We start from the raw sequence: 22883 nt of genomic DNA, 5'->3' as shown, positions 1-22883 counted from the left end.
TAACTAATAAAGTGTGGTTGACTGATGACTGACAGACTGACTCTTTTTGCGCTCCGACTTGCGCATCACCCACCCCGCTACGTAATGTGGAAGGGATGGACGGGGGGGTTACCTAGTTGCGTGCTGGCTGCCCACACTGGAGCGAGCGCCCCGGCGGTGGCCAGTGCTAGCCCAGCCCACCTGAGGCCCAGCCAGCCAGCAGCCCGTCCAGTGCCTGAGGCGGTCGCAGCGCCCCCGCCCACTGGCCGGATACCGGGCTCCTTCTAGCAGACCTCACGGGGGCGGGCCAAAACTTCAGGTACATGTGCAAAGTACCTGCTACTACCGACTTTTTGTCCCCTCTCCGCCGTTGCGTCTTGTCTGCCGACATTTCTTTTCTCGCCCGTCCTCGCTCCCCTCCCCCCCCCTCCATCGTCACCCATTGTATCGGGCGGTCGCTTCTGCATTGGCCCCCCGGTTCCTGCACGTTGAGGACAGCGTCTGCGCGCGATTCCCTGCCCTCCGGAGTCACCGCTCGTTCTTTTTTTTTCTCGGCCTCCTCTCGAACCGGCATCGGTCACAAGCACGTGTTGGAGCCGCCGTTGACGCAACGATAAACCCCTCCTCCGGCCACCGCAATCGCGACCCGCAGCCCGGCAAAATCGCTGCAAACCCGCGCCGCCGCAGCCTCCTCCTCCTCCTCCTCCTCCTCCTTCCTCACCGAACCTTCTCCGACGCTGTCTCGCCGCAAACGCCATGGCGCAAAACGGCAACGTTGAGAACGGGTCGTCTGCCCATACTCACACCCAGTCGCAGCGATACCTCAGCACGCGCGGCGAAGATTATGGCGTAGGTGCTAGAATGCCCTCCTCAATGCTACTGCTCTCCTCCCCTCTCGCCCCGCCAACCCGTCATCGCCTGTGCCCCTTGCCCCTCTCTCCCTTCCGAGAGCCTCAATTCGCTGCGACGGCAATCACTTGTTGCTCCCAAACGCGGGTCCAATGCTATTCGCATGGTTCGACGTGCTGACAGGCGGCACAGTTGTCCTTTGAGGAGGTCGTCCTCAAGGGTCTCGCCACCGATGGCGGCCTGTACATCCCCGAAGCGATCCCCGACGCCTCTTCTTCGTGGCAGAGTTGGAAGGACCTGAGCTACCCCGAGCTCGCCCTCGAGATCCTCTCCCTTTATATCTCTCCCTCCGAGATACCCCGCGCCGATCTCAAGGACATCGTCGACCGAAGTTACTCGACCTTTCGCAGCAAGGAAGTAACACCGCTTGTCCACCTCGAGGACAAGCAGTACCTGCTGGAACTCTTCCACGGCCCAACTTTTGCCTTTAAGGATGTCGCCCTGCAGTTCCTCGGCAACCTCTTCGAGTATTTCTTGGTCAGGAAAAACAAGGGCAAGACAGGAAAAGGTATGCCTACTTCCCCACCTACACGCAACCCCCAGACGCGCGCGCACACACAGTTCGAGCCAACCGACATTGACGACGCATGTCGGCTATGCGCAACCCCTGGCATGTGAGCTGACATTGCATCAGACCGACATCACTTGACTGTTGTCGGCGCCACCAGCGGAGACACCGGCTCTGCTGCCATTTACGGTCTGAGAGGCAAGCAAGATGTCTCCGTCTTCATCATGTTTCCCAAGGGTCGTGTCAGCCCCATTCAGGAGCTTCAGATGACGACTGTGCCTGACAAGAATGTCCACAACCTTGCTATCGCGGGCACGTTCGATGACTGCCAGGTAGTAGCGACCAAGAGACCCCGTTCGCGAGGCAGTCTGCTGACAGTAGAACAGGACATTCTCAAATCCATCCTGGCCGACGACGATGCCAACAAGTCATTGAACCTCGGCGCCGTCAATTCGATCAATTGGGCGCGAATTCTTGCCCAAGTCGTCTATTATTTCCACTCATACTTTTCCCTGGCTAGGTCCGAATCCGACTTCCAACTCGGTGACAAGGTTCGGTTTGTCGTTCCTTCAGGAAACTTTGGCGACATCTTGGCGGGCTACTTCGCGATGCGCATGGGCCTGCCTGTCGACAAGCTCGTCATCGCGACCAACGAGAACGACATCCTCGACCGGTTCTGGAAGTCGGGCAAGTACGAGAAGAAGAAGGCGCAGGGCCCCGAGGCAAGCGGTGGCCTGGCGGTCGACGGTGTCTTGGCGCACGAAGACGGCGTGAAGGAGACGCTCAGCCCGGCCATGGACATTCTCGTGTCGAGCAACTTCGAGCGGCTGCTGTGGTTCCTGGCGTACGAGTTTGCGGCTTCGGCGGGCATGGACGACTTGTGGAACAAGAAGCAGGCCGGGCAAGAGGTCAGCAAGTGGCTCAAGGAGCTCAAGTCTACGGGCTCCTTTGGCCCAGTGTACCAGGACGTCCTCACATACGCCAAGCGCGACTTTGAAAGCGAGCGCGTCGACGATACCCAGACCATCGAGACCATCCAGAAGCTATACCGCAAGGTGGGTTACGTGCTCGACCCTCACACCGCTGTGGGCGTCGCCGCGACCCTGAGATCAGTGAGCCGCGCCGGCCCTGGCGTACATCACATCTCGCTATCGACGGCACACCCCGCCAAGTTCTCGGGCGCCGTAGATATGGCTCTGCATGACGAGGAGGGCTTCGATTTTGAGAAACAGGTGCTCCCCACCGAATTCATCGGCTTGGACAAGAAGGAGAAGCGCGTCAGCGACGTGGAGAACGGCTGGCGAAAGGTTCGCGACCTGGTCAAGGCGCAGGTCGAGCAGGAGCTGTCGCAAGCATGAGCGGACCCAATACCAGACGACGCTTGACGCATTTGCATTCTTTCCGAGGACAAGTAGGCATGGATTCGGATTCGTCACGACAACCGGACACCTTAGAGACATGTGTCGTCGGCGCAGCTATCCATAGATCCAGTTTCGTGTTGGTTTATCTTGGCTCTTGGGATTCCCCACTCGGAGTGAGGGACGATTCCCCGCTCCAACCTTCATACTCTTATATTCCCCTCTCTTTGTTTCTCTGTCAATTTAGCATACATCTCGCCTGTGGCCCTTGCGCGCCTTTCGGGGAGAAAGCTGGGCGGCTTGGTTGTATTTGTGGTCTGCTCTTCGCCACGAGGAGAAGGAATTCTAGAGGAAGGCGGGCAGGTTTGGACATACGAGTGTTGCGCGGTTTCGTCTTTGCCGCCCGCCGTGGATGGTTTTACTGCCTCGTCCCATCTTCATTCACCCCATCTTCTTCCACGTGTAGGGTTTTGTCTTGTTTTTTTGTTGCCAGGCTGTCTGCGCGGTCTGCTACTCGTGGCGGACAGGCTGTCGCAAAAAGTGCATGGGCGGCGGCGTGTAGCGTCGCGGAGGAAAGGGGAGAGGGGGCCAAGTAGGTTGGCAGTATCTAGCCACGCACGAAGTACGAAGCACTTGTAGTACAGGCTGTGGTAAAGAAAGAAGAAAGAGTAAAAGTCAACAGGCAAAAGGAAAAGTCCTACGTGCGCTGACGAACCTGCATGATGACCAGTGGGGCACCTTTTGGTATCCGTACGATGTAGGTAATAGCAGTAGTGTTGCTACATATGAAGGGTATATAGAGCAATACCGCGCAAACCGGTACTGCACTCCGCACAGTATGTAAAGTTATCATTCCCACGTCCACTGGTCCGAACTCTTTTCATATCAGTTTGCTGGCTCGGCGCGGGCCACCAGCCAAGTCAAGTTCACGCCAGTCGGTCCATCATGGAGCCCAGCTGGCCTGGCAAAATTGAATGAATGATCATTGGGGGAGGTGGGGGCCGGTTTTCATTCCATGGACGAAGGGCAATTCTCGAGGCGCCGCTACCGGCCGATGTCGGGAGGCGTTGATGGGCCCCCTGAACTGTTCCCTTGGTTTTTTTTCCCCTCTGGTCTTTGCTACAGTACAGTACAGCAGCTTTTGTTAGGTTGTGTTGACGGGTGGCTCCGTGCTTTAACAGCTAGCAGGGTGGGGTGGTGGTTGGTTGGTTGTGGAGAGAGGGGTTGTTGGACACCAACGGTTTTGCATCCCGATACGGACGACGACGACGACGACGACGACGACAAGACGATGATGACGGGTGTCCCGGACGGAATCAAATTCCCATCCCATCCTTTTGTGCTCGCTCGTAACTACCGACTCGGTTTACCGGACGGGCAACCGTCAGTGCTACGGATACTAAGCAACTCGGGCCAATCTTGCTTTTTTCCCATCGTGCATTGCATGTCGTTGTTTTTGTACATGTTGCGGGCGGCGGCGTTGAGGAGGTGGTGCTCGGTTTCTCGGAGAAACTCGTTGAGAGGTGACAACAAAAACACCATAGCGTTGCAGTCGGCAAGGCATAAAGGAAGGGTAGGCGGTAGTCTGGAAGACTAGATACTCGATTCGTTTCGCTACATAAACACGGCCCCAACGCGCGGAATCATGACCAGTGACAGACAGACATCCCGCCGCAATGGGCCGCTCGTCCTCGGTTCTCCTCCTCGGGTGCCCGTTGTCCGACGTCAAGCCCGTCTTTGCTCTGCTGCGCGGCGACTCTCCTCGAGCGATTCCTGCCGGTGATGAACGGCGTAAGGCAAATTTCATACTCTGAGAACCCAAACGCCCAACTCGTCGTGATGCATACGGCCGATGGCTCCCCGGCCGCTTCTTAGAAAATGGAAGCAAGAGTGTAAAAACAACATAATCGAACCCAAGTGACCCTTGTTGATTTGTCGGTTTTTTCCTTTGCTGTTGGTGCAGCAGCTGCGGCGCCTGTGCTCCTCCGTGTCAGATGGCACCTTTAGGCTTGCCATCCTCCTTGATGCGCTTCTTGATAAACTCAAACGACGAGAAGAAGATGGCATTGACGACACACGATCGGCTCATCGACACGCCCAGCCCGCGGTACATGTGGCGCTTGAAGAACTCAATCTTGGGCGCCGGGTCGACCTTCTCGCCCCGCGAATGGAGGAGTGAGTTGCGCTGGTAGATGCTCTTGGCGGAATCGATAGGGTCTGCAGGGTTGGTTAGCTGCGGTGCGTCCAGGCCGTGCAGAGGGCGCGTGCGTCGACTCACAAATCATGGCCCACGAGACGAGCCCGCACATGCCGCCGGCTGCAACTACAGCTAACTTATTGCTGTTTGGACTGTCGCCGGCGAATGTCGTCCCCAATTGCTTGCCGCTCTCGTACACCATGAAGTAGATGGACGTGCCCAGCGTGTCGCGCACTGCAGGGGGATGCGGTTAGCGTCAATAACAACAGATACGTTGTCTGGTAGGGGTGGGTGGCTCGGAACGCACAGAGATGGAGACGGAATCCCGTGTAGAGGCCTAAGACGCCACGGTGCTTGATGATGTTGGCCATGGTTCGCAGCGTCCCCTTGTTCTGGTAGCTCGAGGCTACCGCGCGGCTCTTTTGGCAGCTGCCGGCGCGCTCCGCCAGAAGCACAGAGACCTGTGCCGAGAGCTTGGTCAGTTCGAAGGGGCAGGCGAGAAAGGTAATAGCGGATCCCGCCGTCGCGCCGGCCGCACCGAAACATGCAATCGACCAGAGGTTGGGGTATGTGCCCGGGCGGTTCACATGCTGAATGATGTCGTATCCGAAATTTTGCTTGACCCAGCCGGAATAGGCGTATTTGGCTCGTTGGTAGATGGAAAAGGAGACGGTGCGGACGAGAGTGATGCTGGCCATGGGAGCCGTGACGCCTGGAATGCCTCAGCGGTCAGTATATGGGGGGGGCCACGAAGGGGGGGGACAAGGGCAAGGCTTGCCTCGAAAGAAGCCCGCGAGATGCTCGGTGCGGTAGGTGCGCTTGACGCAGTCGAGGAAGCCACTATACTGATAGGTTTGCATGCGCGTCTTGACGCTATCGAGCGGAAAGGCGGCGAGCGTGGAGAATACGCTCGACGTGCTGGCGGCTATCTCCGTGCGATAACGCCAGACGAGCGTGTTGGCTCTGTCTCTTCTTCCTCCGGTCTGGGAAGGCATGGCTGCTGACGCGGGGAGGCGGCCTGTAACATCTTGGTGACCACTCCTGGCCTCAGCAGTCATGCTTTGGGGAACGGGGACGATCGCGGCTGGTCCCCGTGGAGGGAATGGCGCGACTTGGGCCGACGGGCGAGGACGGCCACGGCGCGTTCAGACTGAGGCCCCGACGAAGCGAGACCAGAGTCTGTGGCGCGGACGCAGCACGGCCAGTCGCCAGCGGCCACGGGTTTGCCGTCACTCGAGCTCTCGTCGTCGGGAGCTGTATTGTGCCCGGAGCTCGAGGGGTATGGAGGGGGGGGGGGGTTGGGTTCGGGCCTGCTCCCGCACACGAGGGCGGAGCAGACAGACGACACCGGCGGCGGGGTCGGGAGCTTGATGGTCGCCTGCGTGAAACGAGGCGGGCCACCGTGAGGACGGTGTCGAGACGCCGGCTGGCGATGGAGGTCGGGTCGGAAGGGGAGATGGCGATGGCAGCGGAGGGTGGGTGCAGGTCGGAGGCGATGCAAGAGGAGAGCGATCGTGCGGAGTCGTGGGAGAGGAGGAGAGGCACGAGATGGACGAGGGCGAGGTGGAGCTGCGATGGACAGTCGATGGATGGAAGGACAATTGAGGGGCCGCCCAATGCCGCCTGCAAGTGAGCCAGAGCCGGGGCGACTGGGGGACGGCTCGCAGGTGCAGAAGCGCAGAGGTTAGGTTCGACCTAGCAGCTGATGGTGGTGGTGGTGGTGGTGGTGGTGACTCGCTCGAGCGAGGGAGCCGAGCGAGGGAGCTCTCGGGCGGGCGAACGGGCAGTGAGTGGATTGCCGCGGGACGGATAGAGTACGTAGATTGACGTGACGGACGGATGGTGTCGGGTCGGGTGGGCCCCCCGCCGTCTGCCGTTCAGTCAGTTCAGCGGCTCCATCCATCACTGATCAATGATGCGGCGGCATCCATCATTAGTAGAGGGAGTGGAGGGGCTGCACTGCACGTTGGGTGGTGCACCAGCCGCAGTGCCGGGCAGCGCTAGGGCAGCTCGGGCAGAGGCTGCCCTGTCTAGTTGGCTGCTCCAGGTTGACTTGAGGTTCCTTCCCGTCCCCCACGCCCCCGAGTGCAGCCGCTTTCTGGTAGGGAGGAGCTCCACTTCCATTCCCAGAGCGCAACCACCACTTCACCTGGGCACCTCACCTAGTCTTCGGCCCCCCGCGCCAATCGCCAGCCTGCCTATTCGTTCAAGTTGCTCACTCCCATGGAGGTTCCAGGTGCACTTCACCTCGCCCCCCCAGTTGCTGGAGCTTCCCCCTCCCCAGATGGAACCTCTCATCAAGCTCCCAGAACTCGATGCGCCATTCCATCCCTCGAAATGCCCGCATTGGGTGGCCGCCCTCCCCTCCGTCGCAGTCGTCAGCAAGCGCCCCTCATCTCTTCCAGAGGTGCCCGCGCCCTGCACCCCAGCTTCACCGGCCACTGCATGCATGTTCCCCGCCAGAACTGCTGGTCAGGGACCTGAACGTCCACCGACCCCCAGTACCGCCAAAGTCGTTGCCCAACCTCATTGCTGACAGCGCATGCCCTGTTGGTCATCGGAGCTATACCTGGACTCTACCGCATCGATAGTGTCTTACTCCGCCGTCACATGTCGCATTTCCATCCATGACGAGCGCCACTGCTACTGTACAACATGGTTCAAATGCATGGTTGTATGCTCTGGAAGTGGACGGCAATGCAATCGACACAGCATAGATACATTCTCGCCCGCGCAGCTGGACTGCGCCAAGCCATAACCTGCATACCAAGTACGTGCCCCGAAGGAACGTCCCCCCGCAGTGAGGCCGCCCACGACATGCTGGTGAGAAGGACAAACATCATTGCAAGGGAGTAGCCTGTGCAACGGGGCGGCCCATACCCACGAGAGCAAGGTATCGTGGAGCACTACCACATGTGCGTCTTGACCGGGGGGCGTGCAACCGACAGCGTCCCTGGTGGCGACGCACGAACCGCCAATCGACTTGGCACCCAAGAACGCATATGATTCCTATATGAAGTGACACGCTCCTTGATAATGCGATGCAGATAGACATCAGTCCATCAGTCCAGAGACGGCCAGCCTCTCGTCACGGAGCTTGGCCGGCTCCTGTCCAGCAGATCCCACCTCCATGAGATAGAGATGGCCTCAGCGGTGCTCGGAACTGCCTCTGTTCCTGCACCACATGTGCCATCAACGGAAGCACTCAAGTCCAGCAAAGGCCGGAATCCTTCACACTCCCACAGCCTCAGCCTCGGGTGTTGGCGCCGAAGCTTCAGCCGGCGTGGCTGACCCCGACGCTTCAGCCTGATACGAAGATAGCAACCGATCTTCCTCCTTCTTGTTCCGAATGGCCTCTGTCTCCTGCCGCAGCTTCTCGAGATTCCACGAGTCATCGTCGTCAGAGTCAGAATCCTCTTCATCGCGCCACTTGCCACTCTCGAACATAGCGCGACCCGTATTCTCCTTGGCGGCGCGAGCCTGTTCCTCGGCAGCCTTCTTGTCTAGCCGGTCCTTCTTCCACTTGGCAAACGTCTCGGGCGTGACGGGGGTGAGGGTGCCCGTCAGCTTGTGTCGCTCCGATTCTAAAAAGTCCTCCAGCGTAAGAGTCTTGAGGGGAGACTTGTCCATAAGGGCCTTCTCCGCCGCCCTCTGTTCCTTGGTCTTAAGAACAAATCTGTATGATCAATCAGCGCCACAAGTTTCTCGAATCCGGGGCGAGCGAGCGTCAACTTACCCAGGTGGCAGGGCGTGCTTATACATGCACTTGTCTCCGCCGTTCGGACAAATCCAGAACCACCCATACTTGCCGTCTTCGATGGCCGAGATGAAGAACTTGCACACCTTTTCCGTTGTCGTCTGCTGGTTGCCCTTCTTGGACAGGACCACTTTGCGGAGCTGCTCTTCGTCCCACTCGGCCGAAGTCTCCTGCTTCTTCTTCTCCTCTTCCTCCTCTTTCCTCGTGTCCGAGTACAGGTTCTTCTTCTCCGTCTTGCGCTCGATGGACAAGTCGTGGGAGAACTTGCACTTCTTCCCCTTTTCGCAGTCACCCTTCTTGTAAAAGATGCACACGACAGTCTTTGGGTCGACGCCAAAGGGAACTTTTTGAATCTGGGCTGGCCTGTTCATGAGAGCCGCTGCCTCCCTCCTCGCATCCTCAGCGGCCTTCTTCTCGCGCTCTCGCGCGGCCTTCTCCGCCGCCTTCTTCTTCTCTTCGGCTGTGCCACCGGCCTTGAGATTGGCTGCCATCTGGGCAATCTGCTTCTGAGCAACGGCTCCCTTCTTGTTCTTCATGCCAAAGGTTCGGTCCTCGGCAAGCTTGGTGGCGGACGGCTTCTTGCCGCCACCACCGCCCTTCTCGGTCTTCTTGGGGGGCATGGCGGGCGGGCGGGCGGTGGTGGAGTGCGTCGAGGGCGTGAGAAAAGTGTGTGATATGGAGGACGTGATACAGAACTGTCGCGTTCCTCCTTCGGCCCTAAAATCCGAGCAACACAAGGGCCTCCTCAGTCGTCGTCGATGTCGCTGATTGCTGCGTCGAGAAAATTGAAGATCGGGTCGCCTCGTCGCTTTTGGTGGGCTGCATTGGTTGGTGGATGAAGTCACCGCCGTCACGTGCTGGACCCTCTTTTTGGGGGAGGGGCAGGTCTGGATGACAGAATTATGCCATCACAAGCCGGTCCAAATTTTGTAGTCGTCTGTGTCATATATTTTTGACTGGCCCGTCTACTCTATGTGTGTTTCCATATGGTGTATCGTCCTGGGATATATGTAGTCACGGCACTTCAGTGGAGCTCAATGTGACGCACTGCCAATCGAGTAGCATTTCTCACTCTAAGAGCCAGTTCGTCTTGATATGCTCGAACCTCCTGCTATCGTCACTCACAGCCCGACCGCGATGCGCTGTTGGTGGTGCTGGTGAGCGGTTGGCAGTGGATGCGACCTGGACAAGGCACTAGACCTGTTTGGGATACTCTGCCCAGGGCTGGTGGAGCAGAAGCGCGACCACGTCGGGTGCAGCTCCACGAATGCTCCAGCTGTCCTCCTTACTGTCGCCAACGTTCCTCGTCGTCTTGTTCAGCGCGCCATCCATCACGCAACCCGCACGAGTACGCCACCCAGGTCGCTTTGCCCTCGTATCTCCTTCTCAATCATACTAACAGTTTACCAACGTTAGGAATCGTTGTTGGGTACTCAATCGCTTCACTCGAGCCGCCCCTCGCACCACCACCACAATGATAACCGATCGAGACCTCTTCTCCCTCGCCATCTTCCTCGGCGTCGCATCAATGTTATTAATTGTTGTCTATCACTTCCTCGAGGTCAACGCGGTGCCGGAGGCGGCAGCTGCCAAGAAGGCCAACTGATGCGAAACTGCGGCCGACGATTTGAGTATGCAGCAAGGCGACACAGGGTCGCGCAACGGCCTCGGCGCGTGTACAATACCAGAAGCATTTCAATCCATCTGTCATCGTAAATTATGGATTTCGATTCGGAGCGCATATGGTCCTGGCTTCAGCGGCCAGTTCGGCACGGGAGCGTCGTCACCGAACATGTACAGACGGTGAGGTGCGGAACGCAATTACAGAGGCAGCGACATGACGCCTTGAGACGCAAAGGATGTCTCTAGGCGTTGAAAGAAAGAGCTTCGGTCCTTTGAAGGGATGGGAGGAGGGCGTGCGTCTCAATTTGGGTGGCAAGCAAGCACCATCAACTTTCTTCCTGGCACCTGTGTGTGCCCTCGACATGGCCAAGACAATTGCATCGTTTTTTTGTTTTCATGGAATCGACCCAAGTCCAGGTACCCCCCGCTGCTCCGGGTGGTCGACAGACACTCATGCTATAGACCTTGGCCGTGGTATTCTTATACGCATCAGAGAAACATGCACCGTGTTGCCTCATGCCTCGTCTCAGACATCCGTCTCGCTCACTTTGACTGCGGGGCAAACTGCTTGCACTTTGTGAATGTAAACGCAGCCCCCGCGAAAGAAAGGGTTACGGCTTTGATCCCAGTCTTTGAATCGCCGAGTACTACGCCGTGCTGTGCTGAACTGCGCCCAACTGCAAGATGTTCCGTGCTCAAAATGGGCGTGGGACTGACTGGTGTTGACGTGGTACGGTCAGCGCGCTCCGGCCAGCCCGCTTACGTGAGGCGTCCGTGTGGCTGCCTGGATGCCTGGCCTTGTTGGCCTCACGGCAGGTGCGCCTCACCCCCCAGCTGGCGGCCTGGCCGCGCCCCACCTGCCACCCGCGTTCTGCGCCCAGTCCCCTTCTACCCTTCCCGTCGCACTCGTCCTCTCCCACTCCCTCTTCCCTTTTCAACCACCTGGTTCATCAATAAGCCCCAACCGTATCGCCAACATTCCCGACTTCTTTTCTTCATCGCACGCGCGCCGCACGACTGCTGCCGCGCCCTTTCAAGCACATCAACCTCGCGTGCAAATTTTTGCCACGCGATCTGTTCATTCTCTCGATTCTGCCCGCGCCCAACGGATCTTGTTGTTTTCCCCTCGCAAACGACAGCATCCATCAACTTCACTTCTTCATCGCCCAAGCTAATCGGCTCTCCACGCGATACCTTCTCTGTTTCTCAGAGCCGCTTTCTGTCCTGCGACTCGTTCAGGCCCCTCGCGCGACGACTTCATCTTGATCGACCCTAGACAAACAGACGATATCTCAACATGTCTGGCAAGCTCGATAAGCCTCTTGACGAGATCGTCTCGGCTCAGCGCCGCTCTGCCGGCCGCCGTCGCTCTCTGCGACCCCGCGCTGGTCGTCCTGCCACCACCGCTCCCGTTGGCGGCATTCAGAAGGCCACCAAGCCCGCTCGCGGTGCTGCCGCCAAAGCCGCCCCGACCAAGGCTGCCGCCATCAGCGGTGAGAGCAAGGTCATTGTCAGCAACCTGGTTCGTTCACTCCGCCTCTTTCCTTCTTTGGAAATCAACAACTGACTTTGTACAGCCCAAGGATGTTTCGGAGCAGCAGATCAAGGTATGTTTCCGTTGAGGCGATGCCTCCGGACTTTGTTCGACTGTACACTCCTCGCCCGACATCCGCCTTCTCGACGCCGCGGCTTCGTAAGCAAAGCTTCGAAGCGAGCCGACAAGCTCAAGCCTGGGACCCGCCCAGCTCCTTCCCAACACCGGTGCTGCGCGCTCATCCGAATCGCCGTGTGGAAGTTCAGAGCAGCCTCGTCCCGCAAGTGCTTATTTTGGCGTCTGGTCAGCGCCTTTACAGAGCCGCGGCGACATGTTAGAGGCGGGCGTGTGTTCCAAGGCGCGCGTGTGCTTAACGAGTTCACCATGTCCGGTTGACGATGCGGGCATCTTCGGCCGCGTTCCGTGGAGCGAGCACCGCAGTGAGCTCATGCGGCATCCGTGTCAGCATAATCGTCGCAGCAGCAACGGCACATGTCTCCTTGTTTCCACTGGGGGGAGGGCAACATTGTCTTCAGAAGCGGTCTTTCAGCCCTTTGAATGGCTCGATCGTAGCGCTTGCGTCCGTCTGAAGCGCCCTAAAGGCCCGGACAATCACGTCGCGACCCGTCCCTCGTGGTCCAGCACGTTGCAGCGCATGCACTACTTCACTGTTGACTGCGAAAGTGCTGTTGGGGCCAGCTACTCGCTATTAGTCCAGTGCACATGTGACTCTGATGAGACCTGAAACGAAGAGTCGATGGAGACAAGTCGCCGGTGCGCGCACGAGCGACGCGATGCCCTTGACGCTCACTGCTCTGCTTGCTGAATCCCTACACCCTCGTTCCCTCGACGACTCGATTGCGATTCTCGGACGGTGGACGACGACGCTCGAAGACGGACTCGGCACTTGTGACTCAACCCGGCGATTCATTAACTGACTTTCCCGCCACAGGAATACTTTGTTCAAGCTGTAGGACCGATCAAGAGAGTCGACCTTGTTTATGGACCCAACTCCCAGAGTCGCGGTATCGCCAACGTTACTTTCCACAAGCCTGATGGCGCTAGCAAGGCCTTCCAGAAGCTGAATGGTCTTCTCGTTGACAACCGCCCTATCAAGGTAGGTTTCCCCGCTCCGTGATAACAGGAACTTCGCATCGCTAACTGGGCTCAATAGATCGAGATTGTTGTCAATGCTTCTCAGGCCGACAAGGTCATCCCGCCCGTCAAGTCGCTTGCTGAGCGTACCTCGTGAGTGCTACCCTAGGGATTCAATCACTTCAGTTTTTGCTGACCGATCAACCAATAGTCAGCCCAAGGCTCAGCCCAAGTCAGCTGCCACTGGCAAGCAGAACACCAACGCAGGCAAGGCTGGCGCCGTCGGCAAGGCTGGTGTTAACAAGAAGCGCCGCGGTAAGAGCGCTCGCCCGGCCAAGAAGACCACCGAGGAGCTTGACTCGGAGATGGCCGATTACTTCCAGCCTGGCAGCAACGAGAACGCGAATGCCAACGCCAGCGCCCCCGCTGCTGCTACCACCGACGCGGCCATGGAGGACGAGATTATGGTAAGCGTTTAAGTACCAGACTTGCGCGACAAACTAAGTCGCTAACCAATCGTGTAATCAGTGAGCAAGGGTGATACCGGCACGGCGGAGGGACGAAATTGAATTGAACGGTTCGAGACAAACCGCAATGTTTTTGCACTTTTTGACACTGGACGTGAGGCAAACTGCTGGGCAGGAACATGGAGCGCAAGATTAACCGAAACATATATATCCTGGAGCGTGGTGAAATGGGCTTGGTTCTGACCAGAAAGCGAGACGAGGGAGTTGGTTCTCCTTCAAAGTTTAGATAATTGGGTTCCTTCTCGGTCTGTTCCCTCTTGCAGCGATGCGGTGTGCTTCGGGGGAAAGGAGGCACAGCGCCGACATTATATACAGGGAGCGTGCGTTGCCGTAGCACAAGTAATATCCAAACCCTGCGCGAACCTTGCAACTGGCTCATCCCAAACTCGAGACGCGACAGCCGTCTAACTCGGCTATTCCATCAGATCGCAGCCTGTCGCTACCGACGCCGGAGGGGTATGAAACGGCAGCCGTTAGGCTTCAGGCAGGGCCGCAGACAGGGCCGCGTGGGCTCCAAAGGCGGCAGGTGGAAGGGCTCGTCGGCTGGCCAAGCGGTTATCCAGGCGCCACGCTGCGCTGCGCGAGCGGCGTCGAGGGCCGTGTATGGCCCTGGCTGCATGATGCCGGGCATATGGTCGGCTATGTATGTATGTATGTATACTTTTCGCAGTGGGGAGGGGCCTATCGGGTTCGCGATGTGCCGCAGGTCGATCGATACGTCGAGGCGGACGGGCAGGCCCCGGGCAGCGACAGGACAGGCAGACTTTGGAGCGACGAATTAGTTCTTTTCCACCCCTGGTTCTCAGACGACGGGATGACGAACATGGTGGTTTAGTTTAGGTTCAAACTCTAGGAGGCCCACGGGCCAGAGAGCGAGCTGAGAATGATAGAGACAACACATACAACACTGACACAAACAAACACGCACACACGCACGCACACATCCGAGGCGGCTATTCCTGGGGACTATATACTGAAGAGCTATAGACTGACAGATAGACTGACACACACACACGGACACACGCCCTTGAGTTTGAGACAATAGGGAGTGAGTCCTCCGGGGGGGGTGTGCCCTGGTTGGCGCCGCCGCCGCCGCCACCACCACCAGGACCTGTTGCTCTCGTGTACACGCACGCCGCGTGTTTCCATTCCCAAATGACGGCCACAGGAGGGGGCAAAGGTAAGGTAGGGAGGCGGGGGAGAGAGAGGAGGAGGGGAGGGGGGCACGAGCGTCCGTCCGTACAGTGCACGTATATACACCCAGAGCTGGAGTAAACGCGGTGGTGGGCAGAACCCGTCAGTCCTCTCCGTTCCTCCAACAGGCTGCGTACTCGTCCTCGGGTGAATGAAAACGGACGAGCCCACGGCCCGGGAGAGGAAGACAAGCCATCTGTCCCGAAAGGTGGTGGGCCTGCTGCCGCTGCTGGCATTGTATCCCACGGTGCAATGGCCGGGGCAGTGTTGCTTACATACGGTACAGCACACAAGGGCATGGCACCACCACCACCACCACGTTGTCGTCGCGCATGTTGTGATGAGTGAGGTGGTTCAACCTTTTTTTTCCTTTGTGTTTGTCTCGTCACCCCCCCCCCCTTTTCTCCCTCCCTCCCACGCGCGTGGGGCCGGGGGGGAACTGTGAGCGTTATGACGGTTCGAGACGGGAGCTCCGGTGGAGGCGGTGGTGGTGGTGCGAAGGCATGGATGGTTGACGGACAGATGGACGGATGGATGGAAGGATGTGCGATGATGAATGGATGGGTTGGTTGGCGGGGCAGAGGGACAAGGAACAGACAGGGTGCGCTCTGACCGCGGAACGGCCGAGGCGAGGCTATTGTGCCTGCGAGAATCGCGGGGGACGGGACGGGACGGGGCTTGGGGCCATGGATCGTGGAGAGGTGACCGGGGAGGAGGGGGGGGGGGGCATGAATGAGATATTGATGCCCCCGTCATTCTCTCAGGAAGTTTGTACAGTATAATCGCGAGGGCAAGCGCTCAACTCAACGTCGAGTTGAGCACACCCACCCACTCACTCAGTAGCTACCTCATCGGACAAAGGAAGGTCGTATGCGCCGACAAACACAATCGCCCGATCCTGCTGACGCTCTATACAGTCTGTCATTGCGGCACAACAGCTTCAGTCGTCCAGTCAATCAGTCGGACATTGCAGCACAACAGCTTCACTTGCTCAGTCAGTCAGTCAGTCAGTCATTGCAGCACAACAGCTTTACTCGCTCAGTCAGTCAGTCAGTCAGTCAGTCAGTCATCCACACATTCAGGGCTACACGACACAATACACGACACACAACACTGTGGTGTCGCGCGGGCAGCGCGTCTGACAAATATTGACAAAAATAGGCCCCCAAATTCGAGCTGACGCGGGACCCCAGGGAGGGCGACCCCCCGGGGGAGTGGAAGAGGAGGTCCCACGCCAGCCGCGAGAGCAAAACGACCGGCCGACCGACCGACTGGCCGACCCTCGTTCAGGGCAGCGGAAGGCAAGGACAAATACGGAGCGAGACCCGGGGGAGGACGAGAACGAGGGACGAGGAGGGTTGGCACAGAAGACGTCATCATCGCCTTCTCTTCCCCGAGAGGCTCTCCCTTTATCGTTGCGCCACGACGCAAGACGGTGGTGACACACGGGCTCTGCCCGCTTGGCCCTCGGCGTTGGGCAGCACGAGCGCTTCGTGCGCGCGCGCGCCGTGGGGACGGTACAAATACGTAGGCGAGCTCAACAGTGTGTCTATCCCGCGTAATCGACGGACAGGGCGTGCGTTGCGGGGAGGGGGATACACAGGCTTGGGGGGGCGAGCGACTGTGTAACGACGCCGGTCCCGAGGGGGCGGGCTGAGACAGGGAACGCGAAAGACGTCGGCAGGTTGCGCCGCCGCCGACGAGGCGGACACTGTCTTATGGGCCTCGGTCGGGGCTCGTCATCGGGAAGAGGGACCTGCCGAGAAAATGCACCGAGGGACGAGGGACGCATTTCCGTGGGGCCGAGGATATGCATGCTGAGCCTGCAAATGCGGCGGCTGGGGATACTCCTTTTTATTTCGAGACGTTGGTCCGCTCGGCAGGAATAGCACGAGCGACATCGCACTATAACTCCATACTACCTACCCGCCAGAATAAACTTGCAAGCCCACGTCGGCCGCTGTTCCGGTCAGAAGACGGGGATATTGGTCTCGTTTAGTCCTTCTTCGCACCCTCCTTGACGTCACCCTCGAGCGCAGGCATGTCGTCATCGTCGTCGTCGTCGCCGCTGTCGTCGTCGTCGCCCTCACCAGCACCGGCGCTCAAGTCGCCCAGGTCAGGCATGCCGGCGCCGCCTCCAAGCTTAGAGAAGTCGATGCCGCCAAAGTCACCTGGAGTTTTGGTCTGTCAGTTGGCGCTCACAAATTATCTCGTAGTGCCTCAAATGAAGGGAAAGGTAAGTGGGTGGTGGCGGGTTGCCAGGGTCACATACCGCCGCCGCCCATGCCGGGCATTCCACCTGTTCCCATCTGTCAGCACGACAACAAAAAGCTTTCATCTGGATCAGGCATCACTTACCCATGCCACCAAACTGCGAGAAGTCCTCCTCGGGAGCCTCGTTCTGCTCATCCTCGTCGACCCACTTGTCGAAGTCGGTCTTGAGGAAGTGGAGCTTCTTGCTGTCCTTGAGAAGCCGAGGCCAGTACTCCTCCTTAAGCTCCTTCTTCTGCAGCTTGATCTCGATGTTCTTGGAGGTGTGGTTAATCTTGCTTTCCTCGGGGTCGATCTCGGCGTAGAACTCGAGCTCGACGTGGTACTTGCGCTTGAGCGTGGCCGAAGTGCCGGTGAAGGTGAGGCTGCTAGGCTTGAGGTCGAGTTGGAGGCCCTCCTTGGGGACGTCGGGGACCGAGATGGTCAGGTAGACGAAGTTCTTGGAGGCATCGGAGACGGAAGAGCGCTGGGCCCAGAGAACTGCAAGGGGACGGGGCATGGCGTCAGCTCGAGCTCGAGTGCGATTGCGGGTGCGGAGGCGTGAGGTGAGCTCAGCATTGAGCGCCGCCGGGGCCGCGGCCAGTGCTGGCTATGCTCGTCGACATCACTTACCCTCAGGGGTTGCTGTCTCGGACATGATTGCTGCGCGGATCGTGTGGCGGGGGAACGAGAGAGGGTAGCGTTTCGAAGCGAGTGCGGTGCAAACGCTGCTAGTAGAGGTCGAGCCCGTGTCAGTTCAGTACCGTAGCGTGGACGAAGCCGGAAGAAAATGGGCAAAAGCCGCGTAGTTCCACCTATGCTGGGGGGGGGGATGTAGAACGTGACGAACGTACGGGGTCTTGTGGCGGGAAGGAAGGGGAAACCGGTCGCGATCAAACAAAAGTCGTGCAACGGGCGGTGCGACGTACGAGAGAGCAGCTGTGGAAGGTCTAAGAAGCAACGGGAAGCGAAAAGACCCAGCACATTGAGGGGCGGGCTGGGTCTGATAGTGCGTACACGCCGTTGCTGGAGAGCGAGGCAAGCGGGACAGGTAGCCCACTAACTGCGGCTCCGTTGCTAAGCTTGACCTGTTTGCAGAGCCTCGTGCGCGAGGCAGAGGGACAAGCTCGTCGCCAGCCGCGCAGGGCCCCGCCATTACTGCCGTCAGCGGGCCCACGGGCGGCAGCGGCCCAATTCCAGACTCTTCAATGTGTCGGTCAATCACGGGCAGTGCCCGACTCTCTGCCGCCTTGTCGATGTACTTTGTACAGTTAAGTCGTCATCACCTTCGGATGGAACTCCGCCACAACACGTCCTATGGTGGACCAAAGCTTGAAACATTCGAGTATCTCGGGTCAGGTCCAACACTTGCAAAGACATTCAAATTCAGATCTTGAGGCACCGAGGCTGCTCACTACGGAGCAACTCGCTGGCTGCCTTGCTTTGCTCACGTTGTATACTAGGTAGTTACTAAGCTTCCGTCTATATCAGGTGCACGCCTCATACGCCGTCGGATCCCGTCAGAGGGGACTCACGCCAAGCTATGTTGCTTGATTGATTCATTTTCGCCCTGCCAAAGTTCTCCCTTTGTGCCGCGACTTGTGCCTTGGACGTAGCCAGTGCCTCGCAGGCGAAGTGCTCGTCGGGGTGGCAGCCAGCCAGCCTGGTGGGGCCCTAACTAACGCCCAGCCCTCTGTGGCCCGCCGACAGCCTTCTCAGCCTCTCAGGAACCCGAACGTCACTGCAACATCCATCCGCACCCCGCCTCACCCGTGACGACGACCGCAGCGACATCAGCACTGCTTGCTGCTGCTGCTGCTGCGACACCACGCTCAACCAAGCCCCGGCCGAGTCTTTGAGCCGGCTCCATCGACCTGCTCGCTCATCGCTCACCCGCCTCGACCGGCCGCGGTCCGTCGCATCCTTCTCCCCTCCCTCCCCGCGCGAGACGACGGCGCCCCGGCGTCGGCGCCTCCCCCCGATTCCGCGCCAGCAGCCATGGAGACGTTCAAGTCGCTCTTCAGCAAGCCGGACCCCCAGGCGCAGGTTTGTCTCTGTCCCTTTCCCGTCCACGCCCGCGAACGCATCGCTCCAGCGAAGGGACCTCGATTTTCCTGACAAGCGCCCCCCCCCTCTGACTCCTCCTGTGCTCTGCAGGTCCGAAAGTGCAACGCCCTCCTCCGATCCAACATCCGCAAGCTCGACCGTGACATCTCGACAGTAAAGCAGGTCGAGATCAAGACCAAGAACCTCATCGTCCAGGCCGACCGGCGCGCCCAGCGCGACCCCACGCGCCAGAAGCAGGCCCAGAAGGAGGTGCGCGACTTCGCCCGCGAGCTGGTCCGCGCCCGCCGCACCTCGGCCCGCCTCGTTACCTCCAAGGCCCAGCTCAACTCGGTCCAGATGCAGGTCAACGAGGCCTTTGCCGTCCGCAAGATCGAGGGCTCCATCAAGGCCAGCGTCGGCATCATGAAGGACGTCAACACCCTCATCCGCCTGCCCGAGCTGTCGGGCACTATGCGCGAGCTGAGCGTCGAGCTCATGAAGGCCGGCATCATCGAGGAGATGGTCGAGGACGCCCTGCCTGAGGACCCGGACATGTTCATGGAAGACGACGAGGCCGAGGGCGAGGTCGACAAGGTCCTGGGCGAGATCCTCAAGGACCGCAAGGAGCCTGCCCTGCCCGCCGCCCCGCTGCCCGAGCCGCAGCAGCCCGTGCAAGAGGAGGAGGAGGAGGAGGAGGAGGACGCCGAGGTCATGATGGACCAGATGCGGAACCGCCTAGACGCCCTGCGGAGCTAGCGCACGAGGACATCTTGGTGTCTTCTTCTGCCAGCTTCGTGCCTCATCATTTCGTGCTATCTTGGCAATGGCGTTGGGGCGTCCCCGGGGGGTCGCGTGTTGAAACTTTTCCGCTGGACATGCTAACTGAGTGTATACGGGTCTGAATTTAGACTTGAAATCAATATCGTTTTGCAGGGAGCGGTCGACAAATCTATCGGCCTCTAGCTACTGGCCGTGGCATCGTGAACACATGAAGTCATCACATCCCATTGACCTGCACGGACTTTAGGGTAGCTCATCACCGTCGACATTTGGCCGCCTCCTCCAACACATCATGTGTTGCTTAGCAACAACGCTCTATTCCGTCCCTGGTTATTTCACATCACGGCCTTCCTGCCGCGCATCGGACTGCAACGTTCCAGAAGCTAAGCCCGATCGTAGCTACCGTCCCGCGAGGGAAGCATCGTGCACCGGGTCCAGGGGTAACCAACGCTCATCTTTCTACCCCTTTATAGCCTACGATCCTCCCCTCACTCCTCAAGTAATAGAAAGAACCCCTGCCGCTTCACCAACAAGAAATCATACCAACGAAGAGGGAAGGGGGGGCGTGGGGGGCGTGTGTGTGTGTCCTGCTCCAGGGCCGAATCGGTCCTCCGAAGACCTCCATCCGTTGTGATCGCACACAACAGCCGACCCGACTGCCTGCCCGATCAGGATCTCAACGAACACTTTTTTTTCCTCGTTCGCGATCGCTCGCATGGCATGGTATGGCATAACATGACATGACATGACACGCCAACGCGGTAACGCGAACTTTGTTGGGTGGATTGGCCGTCGTCTCGTGTTGGTGATGGCTTCCATCTCCAGATCCTGGACTGTTCTTTGCGCATTGTCTCGAGGAAGCAAGTACAGTACCGGCCGTCGCCCACGTTCTGGATTAAGTTTATGTATGTACGCACTAACGGTCGGGGACCGTATCCGGGCCCGATATCAGTCGGGGGAACTGTAGCCGGCCCCAATATATCGGGAACTTTTCATCCAACACCACACATTAATGTCGAGCAGGGACTTCCCAACGAAGCGTACATACGAATGCAGCGAGTCAAAGATTGATGATGACATATATGCTCCCAGGCTAGGAGCAGCAACGCTACGACACGACACGGTTTCCCCTGTGTTTCGTCTCCAAGGCCACACTCTGAGCTTTTATGGATCCTTCGTGAAAGTAGCGATGCCGGCCCTCTCTGGCTTGCGAAACCTGCGAGCGACAGCGTTCCGAATTCTGGGAATGGAGGCCGCCCAATGAGACAGCGAGCGGATCGAGCGTGTCCGGGAACCAACAGCCGATATAACTGAGCGACGCACGGTCGACGAGGCGTACAGACTCGTCAATTGCAGTTGGTTGGACAAAGCGCCTCAGCCAGGCGTTGCTACATCTGTACTACCCGGGGGAACGGCGCGGGGAGGCTCAGCCAGGGATCTCCCGGCCTGCCTGGGCGAACTTCCGGTGCCCCCCGTCCCCATGTGGCGGCGGGAACGAGGCGACAACTGGGCAATGGGAAGCAGGCGGCAAAGTCTGCCCGTGCCGCGGGAACGGCGGAAGGGCCGCGAGTGGCGGACGGCAGCGTCTCACACAATACCTCCTAGTAGCATGTCGGCCGCAAAGGTGGCGTGCTGAGGAAACAGGAGGAGTTAAAAAACAAGAATAAACGACAAAAATGCGGATGCAGCTGGACACAAAAACAAGAGATCAATGCGTTGCGGAAATCAATGTGACAACTCAGGCCAAGAATCAGAGCCTTGGTAGGAGAGAAGAACAAAAAAAACGTGGCCCGTGTCGTCGTCGCTCATCGAGATGTCGGGGGTCGGGTATCGACGAGCTCCGACAAAGTCACGAGGCTCTTCACCGAGTGGCAGCCACGGTTTGACAGGCGACGCCACCAGTTGATTGTCGATGCCGATGCAGTCTGCTGTCCCGCGTGAGAGATGCGGCCCTTGTCGAGGCGCGAGTCGACGTGGTCGGGCGCGGAAAGACACGACGAGAAGCACACGCAAAAAAAAAAACACACACATGCTGACGCGCGCATGGACTGCGGGCGCCTCCTGCTCCCTTCAGACACGTCGCAGCGCGATCATGGTTGGGCAATTGCTGTCAAAGCGATGCCTCGCCAACTGTCTCAGAAGCACAATCTGGCCAGGCGGCATGAGATCGAGCCAGTCGTTTTACGACGCGCTCATCAGCTGCGCACCCGTGTGGTCACTGGCACTGCAGATTGCGTTGACTGCGCAGGGACCTCCTGTCAGGGAACGCGGTGCCTTGCATCCGGAGACACGAGCCCTGATCTGGGCTCGCCAGGGGCAACGGGGGCCCGCCCTCGTGGGGGGGGGTCTCTGTCGTGGACCGCGATCTTCAGGAGTCGAGAGGCAGGCGATGGGGCGGCGAGCTGACGGGCAGGGAGGGGCCTTTGTAACGGAGCTGTGCGAGTCGGACAGGATTCAGCGCGACCCAGAGGCGTCTGGAAGCAAGCAAAAAGCTTCCAAAGGAACAGAGAGCCTTGCGGAGCCACGGGCGGGGCGGGACGCGGCATCGTCACCCCGGGTCCGCGGGTGGAGCTACGTACTAATGTAGTATCATATCACTGGAAAGGGGGGCCAGGGGGAGAGGGCCTTGGGAGCTGCGAATCTGCAAGTCGTGACCGAGCACTTGGGAGTCGGGACGGCGGCTCCCAGAAGCAGTTCGCAACTCCCCTGGCCGTCAACGGCCCGGCGGTGGGATGAACCTGGGGGTGTGCAAACAGACAGGAAGGACAAGGAACTCGGGTCTGCAAGCCAGCGGCCAGGACGCACCGTCCAGTTGGGCACGACACAAATACCCCCCGGCTCTTCATTTCGCTTCCGGCCGGTTCGCCGTTGTTGCCCGGTCTCTTGCTAAAGCGACATAAGCTTGTGCCAAGGCGTCATGGCCACAGGCGTCGCGCGCGTTCCATGTAACCATGTGGCAGCAGCATTTCGGATTGATACCCTACCCTGCCCTACGTACGTACCTCCTTTGGTTGGGCTACCCTGTGCTTGCCGGTGGAGGGTAGCCGACGGACGAGCAACGAACGGCATAGATGCAGTGCGCGTGGGAAAACGGAGGAGTCATGCCGGTGGTCGGCACGCCCGGGT

At 59.0% G+C, this 22883-nt stretch overlaps 6 protein-coding genes across 7 annotated transcripts; 3 read left to right on the top strand and 3 right to left on the bottom strand.

Annotated features, from left to right (window-relative positions):
• Nucleotides 1-355: 355 nt before the first annotated feature.
• Nucleotides 356-3437, top strand: THR4 (Threonine synthase). Its single transcript, XM_047987352.1, has 4 exons — nucleotides 356-828; nucleotides 1021-1396; nucleotides 1523-1728; nucleotides 1783-3437. The coding sequence occupies exons 1-4, from the start codon at nucleotides 736-738 to the stop codon at nucleotides 2752-2754; spliced, it is 1647 nt and encodes a 548-aa protein (XP_047843337.1). The 5' UTR covers nucleotides 356-735; the 3' UTR covers nucleotides 2755-3437.
• A 728-nt stretch (nucleotides 3438-4165) lies between these two features.
• On the bottom strand, nucleotides 4166-6850 carry JDV02_006001 (uncharacterized protein). Its single transcript, XM_047987351.1, has 4 exons — nucleotides 5730-6850; nucleotides 5259-5663; nucleotides 5033-5185; nucleotides 4166-4971 (listed from the first exon to the last, which is right to left on the bottom strand). Exons 1-4 carry the CDS (start codon nucleotides 6007-6009, stop codon nucleotides 4745-4747), a joined length of 1065 nt encoding a protein of 354 aa, XP_047843336.1. The 5' UTR covers nucleotides 6010-6850; the 3' UTR covers nucleotides 4166-4744.
• Nucleotides 6851-7621: 771 nt separating this feature from the next.
• Nucleotides 7622-9504, bottom strand: TMA46 (Translation machinery-associated protein 46). The gene is made up of 2 exons (XM_047987350.1): nucleotides 8688-9504; nucleotides 7622-8627 (listed from the first exon to the last, which is right to left on the bottom strand). Exons 1-2 carry the CDS (start codon nucleotides 9326-9328, stop codon nucleotides 8183-8185), a joined length of 1086 nt encoding a protein of 361 aa, XP_047843335.1. The 5' UTR covers nucleotides 9329-9504; the 3' UTR covers nucleotides 7622-8182.
• A 2124-nt stretch (nucleotides 9505-11628) lies between these two features.
• YRA1 (RNA-binding RNA annealing protein) lies at nucleotides 11629-13491 on the top strand (the record flags this gene model as incomplete). Its single annotated transcript, XM_047987349.1, has 6 exons — nucleotides 11629-11853; nucleotides 11909-11938; nucleotides 12818-12982; nucleotides 13040-13113; nucleotides 13172-13427; nucleotides 13489-13491. The coding sequence occupies 6 exons, from the start codon at nucleotides 11629-11631 to the stop codon at nucleotides 13489-13491; spliced, it is 753 nt and encodes a 250-aa protein (XP_047843334.1).
• A 2191-nt stretch (nucleotides 13492-15682) lies between these two features.
• On the bottom strand, nucleotides 15683-17867 carry wos2 (p23 chaperone protein wos2). 2 transcript variants are annotated; one of them, XM_047987348.1, is made up of 5 exons: nucleotides 17786-17867; nucleotides 17565-17662; nucleotides 17040-17432; nucleotides 16954-16980; nucleotides 15683-16852 (listed from the first exon to the last, which is right to left on the bottom strand). In XM_047987348.1, the coding sequence occupies exons 2-5, from the start codon at nucleotides 17587-17589 to the stop codon at nucleotides 16677-16679; spliced, it is 621 nt and encodes a 206-aa protein (XP_047843333.1). In that variant the 5' UTR covers nucleotides 17590-17662; nucleotides 17786-17867; the 3' UTR covers nucleotides 15683-16676. The 2 variants fall into 2 exon arrangements, with proteins under 2 accessions (XP_047843333.1, XP_047843332.1); XM_047987347.1 differs by lacking the exon at nucleotides 17786-17867 and having other exon boundaries at nucleotides 16518-16852; nucleotides 17565-17773.
• A 269-nt stretch (nucleotides 17868-18136) lies between these two features.
• On the top strand, nucleotides 18137-19948 carry VPS24 (Vacuolar protein-sorting-associated protein 24). Its single transcript, XM_047987346.1, has 2 exons — nucleotides 18137-18977; nucleotides 19089-19948. The coding sequence occupies exons 1-2, from the start codon at nucleotides 18930-18932 to the stop codon at nucleotides 19731-19733; spliced, it is 693 nt and encodes a 230-aa protein (XP_047843331.1). The 5' UTR covers nucleotides 18137-18929; the 3' UTR covers nucleotides 19734-19948.
• The last annotated feature ends 2935 nt before the right edge of the window (nucleotides 19949-22883 follow it).

Source organism: Purpureocillium takamizusanense, chromosome 5 (assembly GCF_022605165.1).
Source record: "Purpureocillium takamizusanense chromosome 5, complete sequence".
NCBI classification, from domain to species: Eukaryota; Fungi; Ascomycota; class Sordariomycetes; order Hypocreales; family Ophiocordycipitaceae; genus Purpureocillium; species Purpureocillium takamizusanense.
Note: the sequence above shows the minus strand (reverse complement) of the source record. Positions and strands in the feature narration are given on the sequence as shown.